Raw genomic sequence first — 25,313 nt, 5'->3', positions numbered from 1 at the left:
CAGACCACTCTAGATCGATTACTGACCGCCTCGAGCGTCGGCTTAGGAATTGAAACACACCTAACTGTAACACAGACGCAATCACCGCATAAGACAGGACACGTTACATTAGTTGCGTCCCAGTAATTGAAAGGTAGAACGTGTATAAACTCAAATCGTTTGTTTAGTCCGTCATAATTGCTCGGCTGCACCTCTGAGCTGACGAGTCGCCGGCACAAAAACTCCTAAATCCAGTTCATTAGGGCTCTATTCACAGCCCACCCCTGGATGGAGATACGCGGTGATTACTGCAACCGCTCCCGATGGCTCACGAATAAAGACTGCATCATAATTTCACCAGATACACCCTCGGGACGGATAACGGGGAATATAAATCTTAATCCGCGATGTTTAAAGTTTACTTTCGAGCGACTTTCACGCATGCCACTTGCACAATGACATGTAAAAATAATGAACAAACTTACGCTTTCTACGAAGGAAGTTAAGTCTTGGTACGAGAGCGGGAAGAATTATTATCACGTGAGATATGATTTGTAAATTAATAAGAGGTAAAGTTTTGCGGGACGTCGCACCGGCAAGGTTGTCGCAGTTGTGATTCAATTTGGACGCTAATTTAATGACGTTGTCGCGGAGGCAAACAAATTGATATTCATATGGGACCACCGTCGCTTTCATTTTGTTTATATTTTTATTTTATGTCGATTTCCTTGCGTCATTAGTTGGAAAATATGAGCTTTTTTACTTAATGTGATGATTTATTATGTAGGTATTTAATTTTAAGGTGTGTGTACACTGGAGTTATTATAAACATGAATGCTGAATACATTTTTATTTCAAACTAAATATATTTTAATATATGAAAATGAGCATTTCAGCACTTTGCAGAATTAACTTTTCCTGGTGGAAAATAAGAAACCAAAAACCCAAACATTGCGACAAACATGATTCAAGGATTGATATCATACATTACGGTCAATATTCGCACCCCGGAACATGACAGTTCTCAGCTCAACGAGGTAATTGGCCTCGCTGACTGCGTCCGCGCATTGTTGGTGTCGTCTTTATTCAATTCAACAATTGCTGCGCCTTGTTTCGTAGACGTATTGAGGCTAATCTACTTAGCGTCCAAGTCTTGGTACGTCTGACATCATGGTAGACGTTGTTAGGTTTGAAATAATTCTCTTCAGATAGAGTCTTCGAGATCTCCTTTTTGATATCAATATTATATATCTATTATCAATATTATACTCCTTTTAGATATTTTGATATCAATATATATTTTCGATTTGAGTTGAGCATAATTAATATAGAGAGGTATATCATTATAAATACCTAACTCCTGTGTGTCCACCATATTAAATGTGATAATTCTGTCTATGGCCTAAATAAAGACTCAGTCTCATCGAGGGGTACCGGCCACCGGGTAAGAGTCATAACAATTAACACACCACCAAAAATTGCAGTTCCATATGCAATTTTGTTAAAAACGTAATACCCAATACCTATTAGGTAAATCGGCTTACATTGAAGGGGCGCAAGACACTAGGTATCGAGACTGCTAGGTACCCGTAAAACTCGCGCATTCAGAGGGTATTTAGGAGGCTAAGCCGAGCTGTAAGGTGCAGATAAACGCGGCCAAAATAATCCTCTTTGTGTAAAAATGTCCCCTGTCGCCCCCCATCGACACAACTTTATTAAAAAGCAAGTAATCTCCACTACTGGACTGGGTAACGCGATTATACTCTATAACAACTCACTATGAATGATATGAAATTGAATTTTTAAATCCGTTTGGGTTGATGACATTGTAGTTAATTTGGGCATATGTCGGCCCGTTTTTAGTAGGTAGAAACAATTTATTAAATTTAAATAATTGTATATTGAGTTTTACATTTTCTAGTTAGTTACTGCGATCAATTTATTGTGTTTAATACCTAAATTTGATTTCATAAATTACTAGATAACGGATAGATGTAAAAAATATAAAAGTAGGTACACATAATAATTATTATACCTATCTCGTTGTTCTAATACAACGAAAATTAAAAATACTTTATACAAATATCTTTACAAATTTCTATCCATTTTTCATCCAAATTTATATTAAATGCGACCAGTCTGATATTAAATCCTATTAGAAATACCGTCACGTCAATTCCAATAAGAATCACGTCCGAGATTAAAATATACGAATATAACGCATTATATTACGCGATTCAGGAAATAGGGAGGAATATCCTTCATTACGCGCACATCAAACAATCGTACCGTCGCCGCCATCTTAGCGGAAGTGACGTCACTGACGTGCCGCGATCTCTTTGATCTCACAAAAATAACGCTCATTCTCTAATTCTGTCCCTTGAAAGCCTCCGTCAGGTTTGCGTTTTAAATGTAATTGCTTTGCTATCATATAAGTATCCAAGTCATGTGATAAAAAAATAGAATAAACTAACATTTTTTTTAATAATTTTACAAAAATAAAAAGTCAGTAAGAATATCGTGCTCATCACACACAAAAAGCGATAAAAATTAAAAAAAATGACAAAATTTATACTAAGTATCCACCACAGTATCCACGCTACACCGCGACCGTACACGTCACCTTCAAAAGAAAACTCAAAAAATTAATATTCACACCAGTAGCCTAAGTTTACACTGACGAAGATTTGTTAATATTTTTTGTTTATCACCCACATCTCAGGACACCTGTGTAATCCTTTCATCGTACATAATATGGCTTTAATTCTCTTGATACGCCATGACACCTACCGCTTTGTACCACCGGTCCTTCCCTACCACAATTAAGGATATTCCATTGTCTTGATATGACACACTTTTTACTAAAACTGTTTAGAATAAAATGATTTATACGTTTTGTTTAGATTTATTGTAACTAGAGTGTCAAGTTCGCGGCTCCTCGTGTGAAGACGGTTTGGTGGTTGATAAAAAATAGATAAAAGGAACTGATTAAGGTGCTGTTAAAAGCATATAATGATTGAATTTTACGGATAAAATGTTATTGTAAGAGGATTAATAAAAAAAATGTGCTTTTTTTGTTTTATTACGTGACCGTCGTTTCTTATCCCTCACAACATAATATCACTAGTAGTTTTATTTCCAATTTAACACAGTATCTAAATTGCAAAATCTCCGTAGATGTATCCTTATGAAAATTAGAAATTCACACAGTTCCAATGGAAAGAATACAGGAAACCCAGAATTTCGTTATTTATTTTGTTATAATATGTTTGCTCTACATTTTATATTTTATAAAACCTATGTGTTTAAAAAAAATAAAATATGGTACCTTCTATTTCTGTATCATACACTTTTGTAAGACTTTTGTTAACCGATGATCTAGAACTAAAAACTGGATCATTCGTATTGTACATTCGTGTGAAAGTCAAATGTTGACGTTCGATATTTTGCACGTGTAGCGAACCGACCATTAACCTCCATCAAGTAAACTCCACGAATGTCATTTGCGATGCACTTTGTCTAGCATCTCACGTTACATGTCACAGCCACCCATTAGCTCTGACCTCCCTAACTTACCCTATGGAAACTTACCCTCTACGTCTTACCAGAACATTGCGGGGAAACAAAAATCCACCACGACTCAAATATCAAAGCGGTAAGGTCTCATATCTCTCGATGTTTCGTTCCCGAATGTTTGCAAATGAATCCTGACCCATAACTTGTCATTTGCTAGCGATTTCTCGCTATACAGAAATCTTAGTACATTTGACATGTTACATCGGTAGTTATTAGTGAGTGTCGGTTACAGCTTTGATATTATTGACGTTTTGTTTTGAGGAAATACTGATATTTTAGTTAACTAACATGCTCAATTAATGGATGTTGATAATATAAATAAATATCCTTCAAATGATTGCATTAAGAGTATAAATGATTTAGGTATTTATGTATTCTGGAATACACATTTTAAAATTTCTAACGTTACGAAAACATCACAAATTAATGACCGGGCACAAAATTACGTTTCCATAACTCGAGCACTCTTATTTAAATTGCGGAACGCAAACGTCGCGAAAGTGTCGGTGAAAAAATCACGAATTCCTTTACACGACAACTCCACTCTTGTTCAGTGCAATTCGAATAACAATATTATTCGTTCACCGCAGGAAATGACAATTATTTTTGGTCCAATCCTTAAGGACTGAGAGAATGTTTTTTCACACGGGCAAAATACCTTGAAGGACCCCTTTGTATGCGAGTGCACGACACACCGGGACAAAAAATTGTCCATTCACAAAAATAGGTTAGTCGCGAAACTTATACGATGCATCAGTCGCACACAGACTCATGTCAGCGATCGTTCGTCTCAACAATCAGCCTTATTATTATAACAGTAATTTTCAAATTAGTTAAGCACTACGTTCCTTTTAAGCGAGCCGTCTTTAAACTTAATGACATAAATCACGAACGTGTCATGTGAGTCATTGATGAGACTCGAAAGTACCTAACAGGTAAGCAATTTTAGCCGTAAATTGTATCTATAATTTTATCTAATATTCACACTATCGTTAAAACTAATTTATAGATAATCACTGAAGTAATAACCATCATTAGACATGACACCATCGAATTACGACCATAAAGAACATGAGAATCGGTGTTAATAATCTTATTCAAACGGCTAAATGATTAAAATACGTATATAATATAATGATGATGAGAAGTAAAGTTACTAAAGCATTTCATATCGTTTCGGGGCGGTACAGAATTAAAAATAAAAAAAGTACCTACGAAGGAACAATGCCACGCTGTCTGCCGGTGGACAGGTATATGACGGGGCGCATTTTATTGGTTTTCCGAAACATTCTCTTGCCCTATTAATAAATGAGTGGCGGGATAAAAACTCTTAGAATCCATTTGTCAGGAGTTCGGTGATTTATGGGCAAGGACTTTCTGGATTCCTAGAAGAAGACTGTTTTGTTCTATTTACTTACCTGTCACTATGATTTAGAGCGGGACTGGTAACTTTCGGTTTTGCCGCATAAAATACCTATCATTAAAAATTAATGTCGCATGGGTTTTTGATTCCCTATAAATTTAAGTAGTGAAGTTACGTAGAAACTTGTAAGTATATCAAAATTTCCAATATATCGTTGTATCTCTTGCTCACCTTCGATAACAACCGTGCTCAAAATAATTACAATTAAACACAATGATTTAAATGAGATTAAAAACAACCTTCATTTCCGTCAGAATCAATACCATTACCTAATCCAAATAATTTAACAGAAAAATCTGGTTTAAAAATATCGAATGGGACTTTCAATTTCACCGATAACTGTTATCGATTGTACCATAAAAAAGCAAATAACATGTTAGACATAAAACAGCATTCCCTTTCATGAACTGGACAGTTCACGGAGTGTTCGAATTACCGATATCGCATCGTCACGGCGATACCATCGATACGTCGGCGGTATCACACCGCGATCGCGCCGAGAAATGTGCTGACCTCATCTAGGTGTTACTTATCGATATTGGAAATGTTTTAGCATTACTTGCCATCGATTTGTACTTCAAAATTTATGAAAACCTCCAAGTATGCTCTAAATAATCACATTGTCTCTACATGGTCTCTACACATGACAAATAAATGTAAATATTGAACACTAGAGATTACCTCGTTATCGATACGATCAACATACTTTCCCAAGAAGAACTCGATCAGGGCTTATCCTCTCACGCAATACTTCAACACTACCCGGAAGACTATTGTTCAATGGACTCTGAAAATATAGAGATGCGCCAAATCTCTCGTCTAATCGAAAACGGTTCGAATTTTTGCACACACAAAAAATAGCTAATCCGCGGCTCCTTTGATTTAAACATAGACAAGGATGGATGCAGGTTTGTTTCACGGGATATCTTTAAAAAAGTTTCGGATTATCGATTTCTCCGAAGTGGATATGGCTTTGTGCTTTACGGACCGGGAACGAATTACTCGTTGAGGGATAAACTTACATACTTATTATAATTTTCGTACAAATTTTAACAATCTTGTTCCATAATCTGAGCGGTTACCTGCGAATTTAAGACCAGTTTTAGCATCGATGATCAATCTACAATAATTTAGACAGTATGGCTGTGAGGGTATCCGAAATATAGCTGCACAATTAATGATGCAGTCAAAGAGTCCGACTCGGGTGTACGGCGAAGCGTGATCGATCAAAATAATAATTAATAATAGATCGCCTTCGAGTGCTGACTGTGATGGATCCCGCCACTTAGTCATCGTCTTTAATTAAAAATTGTGGCGTAAATTAACGGTTACATTAAAAATTTTGTACTCTTCATTAACGCCTTTCTTTCACTGCTGTCGTACAATAACATTGCGCAATTTGAAATAAATAAGTGGATAGATTTATAATATTATTATAATCATTAATCAAGTTTTGCAAGAGCTAGCCTGAATAATATTGCAGCTTCCAATAGTGTTCCACTCGTTAAAAATGTCGCAAATCACAATTATGTTTGATTGTGAATGATTGCCTTGAGTTTAATTTTAATAGATAGGCAAATCTTTATTTTCGTTTTAATGCACAAAACAGTTTGATGATATTTGAATCTGATTTCCGATGAAAGAAAAGAGACTAGGTGGGTACTCGTAAATTCGAAAATTTCAATTAGTTTAGTTTAAAAGCCATCATAATATGACCTTATTAATTTAAAAGCCATCTTTCTCAAATGTTTTAATTGATGTTTTTATTGGTACATAAAAAGAGGACTACAAAATTGGTCCGAATTACTTTGGCGCAAAAGCTAGGCGTACACACGTAAGCATGAAAGGTTTGCGGTTAATACTAAAGTGCAGAGGTGTTGTAACATAATAAATGAGCGGTTTCCTATCAGCGAATGATCGATCAAAGACAAGTGCGTTAGTTGCAGTTATATAATTGGATTATCTTCGATGGAGTTTAATTGCTGAGCGCGCGCATCGGCTGATGGACGTACGCCGCGGGGCGCTCTCTTGCGACTGCGCCGACCAATTATATCGAGCTAGATATTATGCTTGTGGATAATTCTTTGAGTACAATAATTTTGTTGATACTTTTACTATAATATTATAGTAAGCAAAAATAAAAACACAATAATCTTTAACTCTAGCATAGGTTGCTATTGAACAGAAGTAAAGATCGTAAAATAGCCTTCTCTATATTTGAATGTTTCCCTATTTTGCATATTATCTTTCAAATTGTTATGAAGTCTTGTTTCTATTATGATATTTTTTTTAACTTAAATCTCATTATCTCAAATCAGATTTAATAATCTAAGTTTGAAATATGAGATATCTTACGTTGTTAGGGTGTCCTTTTTGTATTGATTCCGGAATCATGAATCCGGATTTTTTTTGTCTAATACCTAAATATATTCTGCAATGATTACTCTATTAATAGTATTAATATTTAGTTAATGTATAAAAAAATATAGAAATTATGAACTCGTAATTGCGAAGCCTTCCCAAATCACATAAGGTCAGCAAAGTCAAGCTCATCAAGCGTTTATCGCTATTTATAATATGTTACATTAAAAATTAAAATAATCACATAATAATAAAGTGTAATGTCCACAATAATAGAGTGCGCAAAGGCAATCTGCAGAGCGGCGGGAGGTGCCCGATCGAGGTAATGATAACGGTCGATCGGATTATTACATTACAACGGCCACTTCGCACCTTCTAGACGTTTACTATGAACATCGTGACCCTTCAGCATTTTTCTTTTCGATCTGGTCATCGAATCTAGTCATCATTTTAAGTTTTAACGTTTTTCTATCTTAAAATTACATAGGTATATCGTTCAGGATCAGGTTAATAATTAATTACATTACATCTGATTAATGATAAGTTTTCGTAAATTTTCATAGGTTAGCTTTTCTACGTCATTTGATATAAATGTGGCGAATACAGATTATCGTAAATGTTTAAAATTTTCTTCTTAAACTTATTTAGAGAAACCATCCTTTTCTGAGGAGTCAGTGTCACACATTTTCCGTGGAACCTCAAAGAGGTCAAACGGTAATTAGAAAGTCGGAAAACGAGACAATACTAGTTGGAACGCTCTTCCTGCTCAACTCGTTGAACGCTCACGATATAAGCGATCATGATAGACGCAACAATCGGTATCGTGCGATATGAATACTGCGTATTCGAATGGAGCTGATTAGCAGACGCGGCGATGAATGGGCGATCAGGGCGCCGCGGCCGCTGGCCAGGCCGACAAAGGCTCACGCACGGAATCCACAGACAATCCGCCGAGTATCGATCTCCCGCGACCCTTCGAATGAACCGAGCCTAGCACAATGCCGCAGCTCTTTATTATAGCATCTCACATTGTTGTCATTGTTATTATTATGATTCTTTACCGCTTTCCATTGTCGGCTGGCGTTGTGGCGGTGCTTTTTCATGGCCCGCGTTTAGTCTGGGCATTGGGATCGCGACGCTCGCACGCTTAGTCGCGGAAAACGTGTTTTCCATGTGGAAATTTCGATAGTTTTGTGGTTTTTGCTTTGTGTGCGGAATGCGCGCGCAACGCGCTGTGAGGATGGAAGCGATCTGGATGTCGCTCGTCAGCTGATTCTACGCAGAGGACATGTGAAGAGACAACAGATTGGACTATATGTTGCTAGTCAATGACGTTCTACTATTTTTGTATGTTTTCCTATAAATAAATAGTTGCTAGTGTGCCAAACACAAATATGTACCTTTATAAAATGTTAAGAATTTCCAATTAGAAATCTGCGCCAAGTTTCATCTGCCAGGTGTACCTACCTATTTTTCATTGATATTTTTACCATTTGTTTTTACGACTGCTTTATTTCATTCTTGTGTGTGTTGTTACAAGAGAAGTTATACATGGTTATACTTAAATCTATAAAGATTAAAGTCGCTTTCTGGATGTTTAATCAAAACCGCAAAGATCTAGTTTGAGTGATTTATTGATTGTTTTCATCGCTTAATGTATATTTATATTAAACTTTTGAATGTTGCAAAAAACAATAGCATAAATTTGCAATTTTTAAATGCAATGAATCGAGTACCGAACTTATACATAGATTTTAGCTTGTATGTCTATTTTTTACTCTAGGTATGCTATTTACAGTTTCACAATGTATTAATTGAAGCCTTATAAATGTGACCTTTACAAATCCAAATGTACATAACGCTCATAATTATACATTACAATAATGTTAAAGAAATAATTATTTTATTTAAACGTCCATGTATGTAATCGTTGAATGATGTGACCTTATATCTGTCGACTTACGTAGAAGGTCAATTAATTAATCCTGATTATGAATATACAAATGAGAAAATATGTTTTAAGCAATCCATACTAATATTATAAATGCAAAAGTAACTCTGTCTTTCTGTCTGTTACTCAATCACGCCTAAACTACTGAACCAATTTGCATGAAATTTGGTATGGAGATATTTTGATACCCGAGAAAGGACATAGGCTACCTTTTATTGCGAAATATGTACCACGGGCGAAGCCGGGGCGGACCTCTAGTAGAAATAAGAAATATAAATTATGAAGGCGATAGATGAATGATACACTTTTTGTGAAACTAAAGTAAGGAAGAAATACCTAGGTACCTATCCAAAATAACAAAGACTATATATTATATAATCGCTCAGCTTTATAGCAATAATTTCTCCATTTTAGAAAAAAAACATATACCTATACTTAGGTGGGTTTTAAATATAAAATCAAATAGGTATAGATATTATAATATATCATATTACTATATGGTATTCAAGTTCAATATAAGTAACATTTTAAAATAACCACTTACCTTTTCAGGATGTTCATACAATTAACTAAACAAATCAATCTAAAAGTGTAACGTACAGTAAGGAATAAGGACAAAGGATTGTATATATTTATTAAGCTAGGAGCACACGGCACAGGCACAGTTCAATGCATGTCACCATTTAATTTGCGGATGGCTCGCCTCCAAGATAGGCCTGATGAGTCGGAGACAGTGGCCGGAAGGACCCTCCCGCCTCCAACCTCCAGCCGACCCTCCGACGTAGATAATGTATGTACTGAGCTATTCAGACCTTACGCGTCACAAATTCTACTAAATGTTAATAAAACGAAATCATTTCAACATTTAACGCATAAATGACATCTCTTTTTAACCATTATGAAATGACGCTACTAAACCGCTTCGCCTAATTTATTTTAATAGCACCTAAACGATACAAATTTTTCTAATTTCATAAAGTTTTCACTGTACTATAGAAGTATAATTCTTGTTCAAATATACAGGTATAATGCTAAATGTTTTTAAGTAATTTTGACGGTTGTAAAAAGGATGTAAATTGTGAAAGCGAGCGCATATTCAATCAAGCAAATGGATTCAGAACGTTAAATAAAAATGTTATTTTCTATCAAAACATTTTGTATATTAAATGAATATTCTTTAATTTTTGTTAATATATTCTAATCTAAATTAAATGAATGTCTTTTATGTTTCTTTTAGAAAATAAGTCGAAAAGGTTGAAGCTCTTGTACGAAAAGCTATTTCGTAGAGACGCAGTCACTTATTTTATTCAGTAGTTTTGTATGAAAAAGGACAACCCAATTTCTTTATCTACGAATTTATCATGATAACGAATTTACTAAAGGAGACGTAATTCATTAAAGCTTTTGATATGTATTGTGTATCATTCATCGTTTTATTTAACGCATTTATATTGACTTTAATTATGCACCTACTTTTAATTCAGACGCGATTTGAAAAAATAATCAAGTTAAGCATACTAAACAATAATGCATTTCTATGTATTCATAATATAAATATATAGAAATTTTGTATCTAAGTTTTTTGTTAGATCTATGAGGCAGCTAGTCTGTAGAAAGAGGGAGGCACCCCCCTCACAAGGAGCCAAGATAGCACTTACGTATGCGGTCTTGTTTGTGTCCACTGCTCTCCTGTCCAGCCCAATATTAGGCTTTCATTAGCATACGGGTGATTTTCTTGTATAAGAGCGATATTTGTCTTCACAGTTTTATATTATTCATACTATAACGATGTAAAACAAACCTTTATGGTATTGTTTTTCTTCTTTTATGTCTATTAATTAAAATGACATGTACCTGTAAATTGAAGATTTAATTAAAAATAACTCACCTTTAAAAATTTATCCCATATTCACTCAATACCAAATTAGCAGTAAAAATAAAATGGCATCCGCAAGACGTACTTTTTAATTATAAAACCACCGGTAATGAAGAGCTGAAATAAAATTGCAATTAAAACTTAAAATTAGTCATTACGACAAATTGATAATTGGGAAATTAAACCAACGATTCCCGCCAACAATGCACGGCGGCCATATTGCGGCGTCGCGTCACCTCAGTGTTGCCAGGCGTGATAATTATTAATTTGCAGCGACACTCGCGCCACTCGCGGTTGTCATTAGTGACACCTGGCACCAATTAGGACGCCTAGAGTGTTTGATGCTCGCTTTTTATTTAACACCAGCAATTATTGAATGACTCGCGATGCGTTGTCACTAGTGGTTTTCAGTTGTTCGGAGGTGTGAAATTTTATTTTTTGCACCCAACATTCGATATTTTTACTGCACTTAAATTACCGTCGAGTGTGAATGAGCGCTTTTGTAGAATAATGTGATACCTAACTGCGTTTTTATTATAGTTTGACTTTTTTCTCGTTAGGTATCTACAAATATTTAAGTCATAACTAGGTACTTAGTAGAATTTTCTTATGAAAATGACATAAGACAATGCTTATTTAAATGAACAAGGCATTTATTTAATCACGCATTATTTATAACATCTTCTTGAATTTTTAATTAAGTATTTTTTTTGTTTAATGGTAAAAGTTACAAATTAATTAATTACCTTTTTTATATACCTACCGAGTGATAAAAAATAACACCTACCAGTCTTATTTTATTTTCTCGTAGTAGGAACTAGGAACCTACAGTAAACTTTACAATAGACTATCATACACATAGATATATCATACGATATGTCTATGTGTGCCTACTTCTATGTAGGTAGGTACCTATTTACCAAGGAGGTTTATTTATCAAAAAGTATAAGTAATTTTAAAAAAGCTAAAAAAATCATTTTTAATGCTGGTAACAAATCCTATGAAAAAATAAATGTATAAATAATAGGTATTTATAATGAATATTGAATACCTATTTTATTCGGTGCTTTTATAAATAGTGTGTAGGATAACATTGTATTTTTCCTGAAATGTTTTTTATTTAGATACATAATAAACTTAACATGCACTTGTCATGTTCAAATAAATGTTGTTGTATTATTTTTGCATTCACCCAACCACCCTTCCTCCATCCACTCCATACACTCCTAGCAAATATTTCAAATATGTGGTTAAAAGCTACCAACATTCAGGCATTAACCCATAAAAAAATATGTTTTATCTTTGTCTAATGCCTGCAATAAATCGATTACATAGAGCTAACACAGATGTTACAATAACAGTGAAAGTATCAAAACCGCCGACTAATTAATAATTTACAAATGAAGAAATATTTGCCTATTTTAAAACATTATCTCAAATACAGATATCAGTTACGGGAATCGCTTGAAACAATGGGTCCTTCTTGGAGTTAGTAACTCTAGAGAAATTAAACATTCCCAGAATTGTACCTGAGTAACCCGTCTCCTTTGTCTGTCCATTTGTTATGTACCGTTATTTATATACATACCTACAATGTTATGGGATAAATAAAACATTTAGGTAGTTGAATAATTTATGCCAATTGACTTCTGAAGTAAACTGTAGGTACATTTCAAGTGATTGAATTTTTTGAAGCATATATTTTGTATTTAGGTAGTTAGTTGCAAATTGCAATAAATTTCAATATAAGTAGGTATGTACATGCAGGTGTACCTACCAACAAGTTTATCGTATTATTAAAGTGACCCATAATAACATAGGTACCTACCTATGTTGTCTAGGTATTAGTTTCTTTTTTTTATTCATCGCGTTTAATTTTTACCTACCTATAGGTAGGTACATCTTCAATAATAATAGATAGGTAGGTAATACTCGTGGTAGATAGGTATCTTACAAACGCCAAAAAAAAATTTACTAACTACGTGAACATTTATAAAAACTTGTGGCAAATTTATAGACCTAGCTAGGTATACGAGTTTTCTCATAAATAACTCAATAAAATAACATAAAGAGAATTTAAAACTAATAATGTAGGTACATCTAATTCTAATAATCTAATTTAATAGTCAGACAGATTTTAATGTTAACAAAGTTAGTTATAAACAACTCAGTTGTTGCTATGGCAACACAGGTAAAAAAAGGTAGGTACATACCTACATATAACAATGTAAGAAATATAAGTAGATAGGTAGATAATATCCTTGGGCAAACTATTTTAATATTTTTTTTATTTCATTAAAAATAACCTTCTAAGGCAAAAAGTATGTAGTTAGATAGGTACCTACCTGCAGCTACCTACCTAGTCTAGTTGAAAAATTGTTTATTCAGATACTTAGGTATACAATTATACAGAAATGCCAATAGGTAAATCCTCAATTGTTAACTAAAAGAAATGATAAATTCCTTTTTTTCCATCAAGAAAGATTAAAGTTAATTTTCAAAACAGTCACTTATTGTAAGAGTTCAATGCTTTGTCTTGCAAAAATAAAAGATTTCAAATTATTGATTGTTTACATACCTACATTATGCAACAATTGAATGAGTGGCTGAATTGAGTAGTAGTAGCTATTGTCAGATTCTAACAAAGAAGTTTATTGTAAGTGATCATCAATGATTCTCCAAAACAATATAGAGTTTCATTCTTATCATTCTGGTGTTCAGAGCCTTGACCTTAGCCGTGCCAACTGTGTAAACTGTTCTATTGTTATTGAATAACTATTTTATACTTTAATCATGCGATAAGTACATTTATAAATGAAGATCATATTAAATTACTACTTGTCTTTTCAGTTGCTAGCTTATTTAATATCAGTTTTAAACATCTGAAAACATAAATAATGTACAAAAGAGCTCGACTTAGAAATTTCAATTTCAAATCACATACATTCAATAAAGAAAAAGATAACATATTGTTTACATCATAAAACTGAGGTCAAGAAGGATCAAACACCGTCGGCAAACAGAAATTGTGATTTGCATGAGGCGGTGCGGACGAGCCGTACGATCGCCTCGCTCGCCACGCGATTAAAAATGCAGGGCGCGGCGGGTGGGAGCGCGCGGGAGGGGCGGGGCCAGTGGAGCGCCGCCATTGGCGCGCGCGGCTCGCGGGCGGGCCCGGGGCTGCGGCGGGGGGGACTCCGCAGGCACCGCCGCCCGGCCGTCGACCACCTCACAACGCACGTAGCCTTCGCGCCGTACGGTATCGCGACACGTACCCCGACGCGCACCGCCGCGAGTCCATGTGAGCGACCGACAGTTCTCTTGTTGTGTACCGTGAACGAAGGATCGGCAAGCTGTACGCGCCGCAGGAAGACGACATGTTGACGATGGAGACGGATCTCAAAGGCGGCAGCCTGCATGCCACGGTGCCGCCGCATCACGCGCTCCAGCACGGCTACGGCTCGCTGGGCGCGCTCGGAGGCATGATGTCTCTGCCTCAGCAGCAGCCGCTCGGCCAGCACCAGCCGCTGCAGCACCACCAGCACCAGCCGCTGCCCCAGCACCACGCGCAGCCCCAACAACAACACCATCAACCGCCAAACAACAACAACAACACCACCAGTAAGAACTCTAACGCAGAACGGGTCAAGCGACCGATGAACGCGTTCATGGTGTGGTCGCGCGGGCAACGCAGAAAAATGGCTTCCGACAATCCTAAAATGCACAATTCTGAAATATCAAAACGCCTAGGTGCACAGTGGAAAGATTTATCTGAATCTGAGAAGCGACCGTTCATCGACGAAGCTAAGAGATTGCGAGCCGTTCACATGAAGGAACATCCCGATTATAAATATAGACCGAGGCGGAAAACGAAGACCCTCGCCAAAAAACAGGAAAAATATCCGTTAGGAGGTGGAGCGTTATTGGGTGCCAGTGACGCGCAAAGAACGGCTGCCCCGTCGGCGCAACAACCGCGCGACGTTTATCAAATGACTCCAAACGGTTACATGCCCAATGGATACATGATGCACGATCCCAGTGCATATCAACAGCAAGCGTATGGATATCCCCGTTACGACGTATCGCAGATGCAACAAGGCGGATATGGTGGCGGCTACTACGGAGGTGGCCAAGGATCTCCGTACCTCCCGCAGCCGCCCTCGCCCTCGGCGTACGGGCTGGGGCCCGGCTCACCGGGAGGCTATGCGCTGCCGGCGTCCTGCGCCTCGCATTCACCGAGCGGCTCGTCGGCCAAGTCGGAGCCCGTGTCCCCCGGACCGCCGGGGCTCAAGAGAGAGTTCGTAAGCCACGAGCCGACGGCGCAGCTGAAGCGCGAGTACGGGCACGTCCCGCAGGGGCACCCGCACGAGCAGCTGACTATGAAGCGCGAGTACGGGCAGCAGGACCTCAGCCACATCATCAACATGTACCACGTGCCCGACGAACAGCGGTACGCGGCGGCGGGCGAGCGCGCCATGCCGCTCATCTGAGAATCACCCTTCGCGTGCGACATCGACATCCCGCCGCTATGAGCGCGCGTCGCACGCCCAAGTGACTTACAATCGCGTTAGGACAGTGATCGTTAAACCCAGCCGTACATACTTCTAGGTATGTCAATTTATTTGTTTTATAAGTAGCCGGGAACGGCTCCTGTTAGTGTTGCGCGAACTGTTGACTTTAGATATCGGTCCGCCGTCGGCCAAACGTTCAATTTAATGTTGTTGATTAATCTTGTATTATATTACGATTATTGTATTTTTTCATGGTTTAAGTTAAAATATTCTAAGTTGTGTCGTGCGGACGGAAGGCTGCGGAGTGATATTTGCGTGAGAGACGATGTAGTGAAAGAGATTATTTGAATACCAAAAAATTTTTTGATCAAATTGTAAATATAGTGTTAAAGCTAGAGAAGTTGGAGTTAGTGGATAATCGTAGGTAGATAGTATTAAGACGTGCCACGGCGAACACTCGGACCCGTCGTGTATTGTACAAAGTATTTGTTATATCGAATCGAAAGTTATAGAGCCTCGAAAGACTAAAATATTGTAATACGAAAATGTACAGTGAGTGTTATATAGTCAGTGGACACAAAAGTATATTGAAAGAAGATGAAGTTATCAATAAACGACGCGTTAAAATTGTAATATGCTGTTTTGTTCCATTATCCCAAACAATTACCCACACAACAAAAAAATTACCACACACACTATCCATGAGTGATACAAATTTTAAAGTGATGTTATCTTTTAAAATATTTTACAGATAAAAAATGCACTTATCAATCGTATAAAAGATTTCAACGCGTCATACTACTCATTCTTAACATTCTATGATTTTTATTTTGTATGATAATAAAAAGAATAATTTTCCTAAAATCTGTAAATCTGTATTAAATTAAATTGCCTATATTCATGAGTTCTGCTCAATCAATTGCTTAATTTTACCTTTTAAATGCCCCTTTATTACGTTTTTATTGTGAAAATATTTTATATTAAGTATAAACACACAATTTGGAAAATTTAATACATTTAGCAAAAGTGCAATTTATTATAGTAGAGAAAAGAAAAGAAAGAATTCACATTTGAGAAATCTTAAAAGCCTTACAATACAAGTTAAGAAACTGCAATTTATTATTAAAAAAAACTGCGAAATCAATATATTGCATAAATACCTTTTTAATTTTAATACTATTATGATTGACATTATATATTCCTTACAGTATTTAAATTATTATTAACACAAGTTTAATTATCTCTATACTTGCAAACTGGTCAACATAGAAAACTAAATCAAATCGACGTAAGTTAACATGCAAATTTGGTTAAGTAGGGTATTATGTTGAATTCAATATATATCTGTCAACACAAGGGTTGAATTTAATCAAATACCTTCGTACTTGATAGATTCGGTCACTTTTCCTCTGGGAGATAACGCCGCGCCCCAGTGTTCATTCATACTACACACGTCAACAAAGCCTAGGGATATTTTGTGTTTTACAAATTATGCCTGGACTCTGTAGAAAATGTTTTTATTTTGCATAAAAGTAATAAAAAGTAAATAAATAATGAAATAAATAAATGAGCTATAAATCTTCCATTTAGGTACAATTTCACTAAATTATTCACAGATTTTTAGATATTTGTTAAATATAAAATATCCCAAGACTTTGTCGGTGTATTTTCAATTATGTGAATGATTTTGAGGTCTTTTAATGACTCACAAAATATATTAAATCATTTATTAAAATAACTGGTTTGTGGTGGTCTCAACCGGAATTTGTAGTTACCAAACTTATTACCATGACAAGATAAAACAAATAAAGTTATGGGTGTGTTTTACAACCATTTATTAAAATTTTATACAATTTTGGTTAATGTTCTTTTAGAAATTTGAAATGATTCATTTATTGCTTGCTTATCTGCATCAGTAAAATACACATAAGAAGTACACATTGAAAAAACATACAGTTTATTGAAAATAAATATTTTCAGAGCTTTCAAAAAGCTAAATTTATTTCCTATGAACATAGCTTTTTGAACTAATGGTTAATTAATTTTTTCAAGTATTAACGTCACTTGTTATTCAGACAAAATCAACATGTAGGTAATTTATTTTATCTTTTTTTTTTTTCATTTTCATTTATCAAAAATACAAATGATATTGACAATTTTAATTAAAACAAAGATTTACTAGTGCCACAACTTACGTAGTTACCGACAGATATGCATAACATATAAATCATAAATATGTGTTATATATCTTATTATAAGATGTTATAAAAATTACATTGACCGCATTATCATAAAAAATATTTGCCACATCTATGTACATACTATTAACTATATACGTATAGAAGAGTGGATATTATTAACATGATGAGTTATTATTAATTCATGTCTCAAATATCGAAACATAAAAACGAAACCCGGATAAGAACGCATTTCGCACCCCACCGGGCGTCGAACCCGCGGCCGAGGGTGGACAATCACGTTCCCACGGCACTACATTGTTTTCTCTCACGCTTGGCGACATATCACTGATTACTGTTATGCTCTTATCACGCAATGATTGTCAACGTCTTGTGGGTGTTGCCAAATTATAGTTTGAAGTTTGAATTACTACTATTTACTATCTTCATATTAATATACTTAGACTTCGTTATGTACGAAGATGCAACAAAAAAAAACTCATAACTTATAATAAATAAGTAAATATTAAACTTTCAAATCAATTAAACAGCTTATTTGCCTAAATATTGATAATTGATAATATATTTTAATCTACAAGAAAGTTGTTGTAGGCTCAACTTTAAAATAACTATATCTACCTAAACTAAATTATCAATTACTGAAGCTAAATGTATCATAAGCATCCACGCATGAAATTACAGTCAGATGAAATACTATACTAACATCTCTATGAAATATTGGCAATTACAAAAACGTATACTATTTCTCAACTCTACAGATTGAAGTTTCACAGCAAACTTTAACATGCGTATCGGGTTCCAATCTAATCTTAACTGCATCTGTTCGTACATCCGCTGCACATTTGCGTTTTTTTTTTCAATCTAATTTCCCAAACGCCGACGGGCAAACAAACTAGTGTTGTCACGTAATTTGTTCGTCAAACATTCGTATTTGTTCTTTAGAGATTGACACCGTCACCCTTCGTCCCTTTGTTTTTATGTTCCTTGTCAATATTTGGTCTCATTTGTCATTAAGTGGCTTCAAACGATTCGTCGCCAAAGTGAGTGGTGTTTGTATGTTTAACTTATGTGATATGTGATACATGACACCAGTCTTGTCGTATTTAAGGAAGCGTGGGTGGGGTCAAAGTTAGATTGACGCGTGTCCTGATGTAAATAAGATAAAATACTACCAGAGACGATGTTTGATACAAAATATGTTTGTGTGTTGATTGAAATTGTTGTTCGAATATTGGATTAAATTTCTAATAATAGGTACTATGAAAATGTATTCAATAGCTTCATTAATTTAATTAAATATTTCCGTATGTAAATAATTAAAGATTCAGGCACCTAGGTAATACCTATCTAAAAAGAATTAATCAATTTGGTAGTTAAAACAAAGCCTGTTAATGGAAAAATGTAACTATGTAGGTATGTACCGTGTAAATGATTATGCAAACTGCAAGGTATTAGCTGAAAGAATTTTCAATTCCCCGAAGAGTCGGCCATTCTCTATTTACTAAGAATTTGGCCATGTCGCAGTTGCTGTAAGGAAAAAAAATAAATGGAGTTTTAGCTTTAGTGTATGACCTTCTTGGAATCGTTGCTAACGGTACTTACGCCGTCCTATAGGCTACAGGTAGGCTTTTGCTGACCACTGCCGAGGCTTACGTTTTATTATGATGGTTTAAGTTGTTGTTATTAAAAATTTTCACAAACGAGAAAATAACTTGTAGGTTTGCGAAAATTATCTAGGCTTTAGTAATCCAATACATCTAGGCTAAATATTAATAATATTTAAAAATTTGAATATCTATGCGAAAATAGGTACATCGCAATAACTTGTTTGTAAGGAAAAATAAATAAAAGATTTGTAACGAAAATCTAATTAATTCTAATAATTATACTTTCACTGTGTGAAGTCTTAATTTCTTTCTTTCCGCATACCAGCACTATTTCGTCCAATAACCGATGAAAAATTTTGTATCCTATATTATGTTTTCTCAAATATTTATTTATTAGATAATAATCTATACTAATATTATAAAGCTGAAGAGTTTGTTTGTTTGTTTGATTGTTTGTTTGTTTGTTTGAACGCGCTAATCTCGGGAACTACTGGTCCGATTTGAAAAATTCTTTCGGTGTTAGATAGCCCATGTATCGAGGAAGGCTATAGGCTATATATCATCACGCTAAGACCAACAGGAGCGGAGCAGTGCGGGTGAAACCGCGGGGAACAGCTAGTTAATAATATAGGTATATCAGTTTTGAAAAAAATATCATAATAGATTTATTAAAAAGCAGGGTCGATTTAACGGTCTCAATTAGTTATAGATGATTCTCTTCACAAATCACTTTGCTTTGGAATTCCCAAGAAGCAAATGTCGATACACAAGGGTGGTCGAGTATTTTTTCTTTAAAAACGACACAACTTTTATCACACATTGTCTAACACGTTACAGAAAACACCAACAAAAATCAACAGAGGTTGTTCTCTTACGTAGTATTTAGTTTGTTCAAGAATATAAAGTAATACCTACATGTAACAAAAAAAATAATGTAATTAAAAAAATATCATTGATAAATGCTTAATAACAGTATACAATTTCAGCAACATACCTACCTATTACCTATTGATTTTTGATTTTACCATAGATAATATTAAGATAATATTATTAAATCTTGTATTAAAAAAAAGACGTGTGGCACTCGGGGACTGCCGCGGTAAAGCTATTGCATGCTATGCCTTCAAGCCACGCCTCCGTGCCCGTCGGTGTGGGGAGCGTGAGGTTTTTTCGTTACGGAATTTCTGGATTCGGTCCCCGCGCTCAAGGCCCGCGATAGAAGCTATGCAATAGCTTAAAAAATATTTATCAAAGTTATGTTAACAATATTTATACGTACCTAAAGATACCAAATAATCAGATTGATTAGATATCAGATTTACGGCTTCATTAAAATACCAATATTTTTCAAATAAAATTTTGATGATAGACAAATTTCTTATTTAGCCACAAATGTAAAACAGCCCGCGGTAGTCCAACAGAAAAGGGTAATAAAATTGTTTTTTGGAAAGTTTTACGACGGCAAGGGTACCTACGTACCGTGGGGCAGGAATTATAAAACAATTTGACTTTGACCATAAACGCGCCGCCGTGTTTGCCTAACTGTAATCGGTTTTGTTTTCAGAAATTACCATGTCCATGTCACTTTTACGATTTATTAACTAATGGTTGATGCTCTTTGTTTTGACTAAATCCGTTATCGTGCGGTCTGGGAGTACCTACATAATTAGCAATGGAAAAGATATTGCCAGTAAATATTATTAGATAAAAATTTAGTATCAATTGGTATGACACAAAACGGGTATCTGAAACAGAAATTATCATGTTGTCCAATCGCAATTTTAATTGAATGTATAAATTAGGAAGATAACCTAAATAACATAGATATAAAATAGTTTTTTTTTTATAATAATATAGATATAAAAATCTATTTTATATATCTATATTATTTAGGTAGGTATAGGTTTGTACAAAATTTTCAAAATTATCTAATAGGTATAGATTATAATTAGTATAGATGATCTAATCTTATGCATAAAATTCCATACAATACAAGTAAGTACTTATTTTCATAGAAACTCATATATATTCGTTATGTACCTACAAGTAGGTACAAATACCTTACAGTACATAAGTACCGACTTAACTTATGATCATATTATTTTAACATCCAGTACCAATTTTCACAAATTAATATGATGACGAAGAAATATTTATCTTGAAAAATAAATTATCAGTCCCTTGTCATGCAATCTTCAAATTCCTTAACTGGTTAATGAGCAATCAATGTTTATCTGACTGATAAACTTACTAGAAATGATAAGAAGCTTATCAGTGACGATTTCATGTAAGTACTTTATGACTTATAAGCTTACCTTAAAGCTTAAGTATTATTCATATTATTGAGCAATCACTTATGTCGTAGCATCTTTGTGTATAGGTACGAATAATCTATACTAATATTATAAAGCTGAAGAGATTGTTTGTTTGTTTGAAAGCGCTAATCTCAGGAACGACTGGTCCGATTTGAAAAATTATTTCGGTGTTACATAGCCCATTTATCGAGGAAGGCTATCATGCTTAGACCAACAGGAACGGAGCACAGCTTATAGTAAAGTATATTTTTTGTTCTTAACTAAACTAAAATATGAAAATACAAGAATATTTAGGTAATGGGTTATACATTTAAATGTAGGTTCGTACCTACTAAGAAATTTTGTTTTTTAGATAAGTATGTACTAATAATTATTCTGGCTTTCATGAAATTTCTTTATCTAATTTTAGGTGATACTATACGGCACACAAATTTGTCATAAATCATAATATCTTAATCTTTATATTATAATATTGTATTATCATAGTAAAATTTGCTTAATTCTTAAGAGAAGCCCCGATCAAAACTTCATATTCAAAAATCTACAAACTTTATCATGAATATAACGAAATACATAGTTTCCTTATTTAATTAAAACCATTAAAACACTAATTGCCAGAACTGTCAGCATTTTTACAGTGCCATCAATTAGTTGTCATCTTATTAAATAATTTATAGATTCGAATTTAAATTAAATGTTAATATCATTGAAATATGTTAACTTGATGTTGACATCACGTTTACGTAATGTGTATTTTTATGAATGAGAAGTTTATTATTATAGAATTTATATGTTTTACAATACATAATGTAAGACTCAAAAAATCAGCAGCAGCTAAGCTACGTACAGTCATGTGCAGCTACGAGTAACGTTGAAGATATTGCTTTTAACTATCATCACTACATAGTATAAAACAAAGTCACTTTCTCTGTCCCTATATCCCTTTGTATGCTTAAATCTTTAAAACTACGCAACGGATTTTGATACGGTTTTTTGTAATAGATAGAGTTATTCAATAGGAAGGTTTTAGTATATAATTTATTCGGTTTTAGACAAAGCGGGCGAAGCCGCGGGCAGTATGCTAGTTATAAATAAAAACAAATGGCCATATTAGTTTTGATTAAATTGAGCACAAACAAACTCCTTATAACATCAGTATAGATGTTATATTATACATCATCGAAGCAATGAAATTATCAAGACTTCGCTTTGTAATATTATTGGCAAGATCCAAGCTTGTCGAAGGACTACTTAAATACTGCATGTACATTGCTCGGTATTCATAATGCACTGATTGCGTGATCACTACGGAGATGGTAATGAAACACTAAAAGGTTTTCAAACTACCCTCCGATAGCGTAACTTAGGTAATAGCCGGTAGTTTTTAATGAACGGTTCGTACTTTATCATTTAACTTTGTGTTACGATTTTTATGATTTAAATATGTATAGATGTGTTGAGGTTGTTATATAGTATTTTGAATGAATTTGGTGTTTATTTTACCTAATATTATAGTAGAAGAAAACTTTTAAAAGTAGGTAAAGTTATGAACGGGTAACTATGTTCATAAAGTTATTTACAAGGAATGGTATTACCAAAAAAATTCCTGTAAGCCAACTAAACCACTCTATTTTACTACATCATAATCATTAGTTTTTATTTTATTACTGTCGTGGTTAAAATATGTATGCCCAATAACAACATTCACACAATCTGTTCACTAATAAACAATTAAATATTTTGTTTGTTTTTATACAGTTCTTAGGCTAGTCCATCAGGCAGAAACAAAAAACAAAGGGCTTGGGGCCACTCGTAAATCGGCCGATAGAGTCATTATCCAGGGGCGGACTTGAATAATTAAAAACAAATAAACTCGACACGGATTACCTTATCTTGTTCAATCTTGATTTATATTTTCGTTTTCTGATTGTTCACGGATATGACTGTGGTTTGTGTATAATTGATGAAAAGGACGTAGTTAGGTTTTTATGGCGATAATGTCGTTTAGGTCACGCTTGCGTGTCCGACTTTCTGTTGAGTTAATTTTAGTGGGTTTGATTTTTTATATTTTTTTTATATTAAATTCGCATTATAATTCAGTAAATATGTATCCAAGGACGTTTATTTAATCTTTATAAAACTTATATACGTATACAACCATTCAATCGATGTCTTATGTTTGTATTTATCTAGTTAAATGTACCTGCCTATTACAGTATAATAATTCTGAAAGTTTTTGCATAATCGTAAGTATTTTTAAAAATTCATATTCTGCGTCCCACCTCCGCTGCGCCGCGCCGTCTCTGTAAATTATAATTTACCTTCACGATATGCGATGAGTCTTAAAAACTATGTTTATATTTTTTATTAAAACGTTATTAATTCAAACTTGCTACTTTATACCATTACAATCATAATTTATCATCTAGCATCTCGAATAAAATTAATTTTCATATCAAAGAATTAGGTTTATAGGTGGATAAAGTTTGTATGTTTATAAATATATGGCACAACTTTGTCAGTTTTAAGAATACATGATTTACATATATCATCCCATTACACGCTTGTTATAAATAGTAAAAGTTGATCTGAATTTCGACATTCGACCCGCCCACGGCCCACGGCCGGAGCAACAACCAACATAAATCGGCCGAAAAACTCCGACAATGTTATTCTTACTTATCTCCAAATGAACCATAACAAATACGAAGAAAATGTAACGGAATTAAAACAACGCAATAGTTGTGTGTGTGTGTGTCCGAGTGACAGATAAGTGTTTGTTCAATTTATATGTGAAGGGTGCTCCACTCTGAGACGCGCCGGCGCCTTATGGGCTCACGACTGATCAATATTTTTATTATTACAACTATTATTTTACTTATATTATAATCTTTTATTTTATAATGTACAATTTTTTCAATCCTCATGGGTCGTGGTGATCGCCTCATCAGGTCAGACCTCAGCACCAGCTTGGTTTCCCGCAGAAATAAAAAAAAGCTTTATAGAATATTTATTTTTTCAGAGTGGTGAAAAATATTACAAGTTAAATCACTGAAAATTGTCTTTATAATGTGTTAAATTTAAATTTCAGTTTCGCTTCTTCTTGTAGGGTAGAAAAACAAACAAAAAACTGAATTTTAATTGATTGCGTTAGGGCAATAAAATCTATAGTTCCTTAAAAAATTTACATAACCCATTTAGATATTACAAAAGGTTTTAGAGCCTATTACTTGAGTAATATATGTCTGTAGGTATGTATTATTCTAGATACGATTGTATTAATAAACACTTCGTATAGTGTAACAAAATTAATTCACTAAACGGTTTAAGTAACGGTACGCCTGAAGACTCATCTCCTAGTTCCTCTCTCCTCCCAATGCAGTGTCTGTATCGACTAATTCGTCAAGCGATTTACATCTTACACTCTATTAAAATACAGGTGTAAACAGCTTGTATGCATTAAATACGGCAAGCTTGAAATGGTCGACGGTAAATAAACAGTTGATACATACGATA

At 34.5% G+C, this 25,313-nt stretch overlaps 1 protein-coding gene and 1 long non-coding RNA gene across 2 annotated transcripts in view; both read left to right on the top strand.

The window, feature by feature from the left end:
* Nucleotides 1-25,313, top strand: part of LOC149490715 (uncharacterized) — a 244,929-nt gene that overhangs the window by 149,726 nt on the left and 69,890 nt on the right. The window lies entirely within an intron of this gene.
* Nucleotides 14,402-16,310, top strand: SoxN (SRY-box transcription factor soxNeuro). The gene has a single exon (XM_089707737.1). It carries the CDS (start codon nucleotides 14,544-14,546, stop codon nucleotides 15,654-15,656), a length of 1,113 nt encoding a protein of 370 aa, XP_089563863.1. The 5' UTR covers nucleotides 14,402-14,543; the 3' UTR covers nucleotides 15,657-16,310.

This window comes from Colias philodice, chromosome 2 (genome assembly GCF_061535455.1).
Source record: "Colias philodice isolate Cphi_HAF_F1 chromosome 2, ilColPhil1 Martin Lab GWU primary, whole genome shotgun sequence".
NCBI classification, from domain to species: domain Eukaryota; kingdom Metazoa; phylum Arthropoda; class Insecta; order Lepidoptera; family Pieridae; genus Colias; species Colias philodice.
The sequence above is the reverse complement of the archived record's forward strand: the minus strand, read 5'-3'. Positions and strand labels throughout refer to the sequence as shown.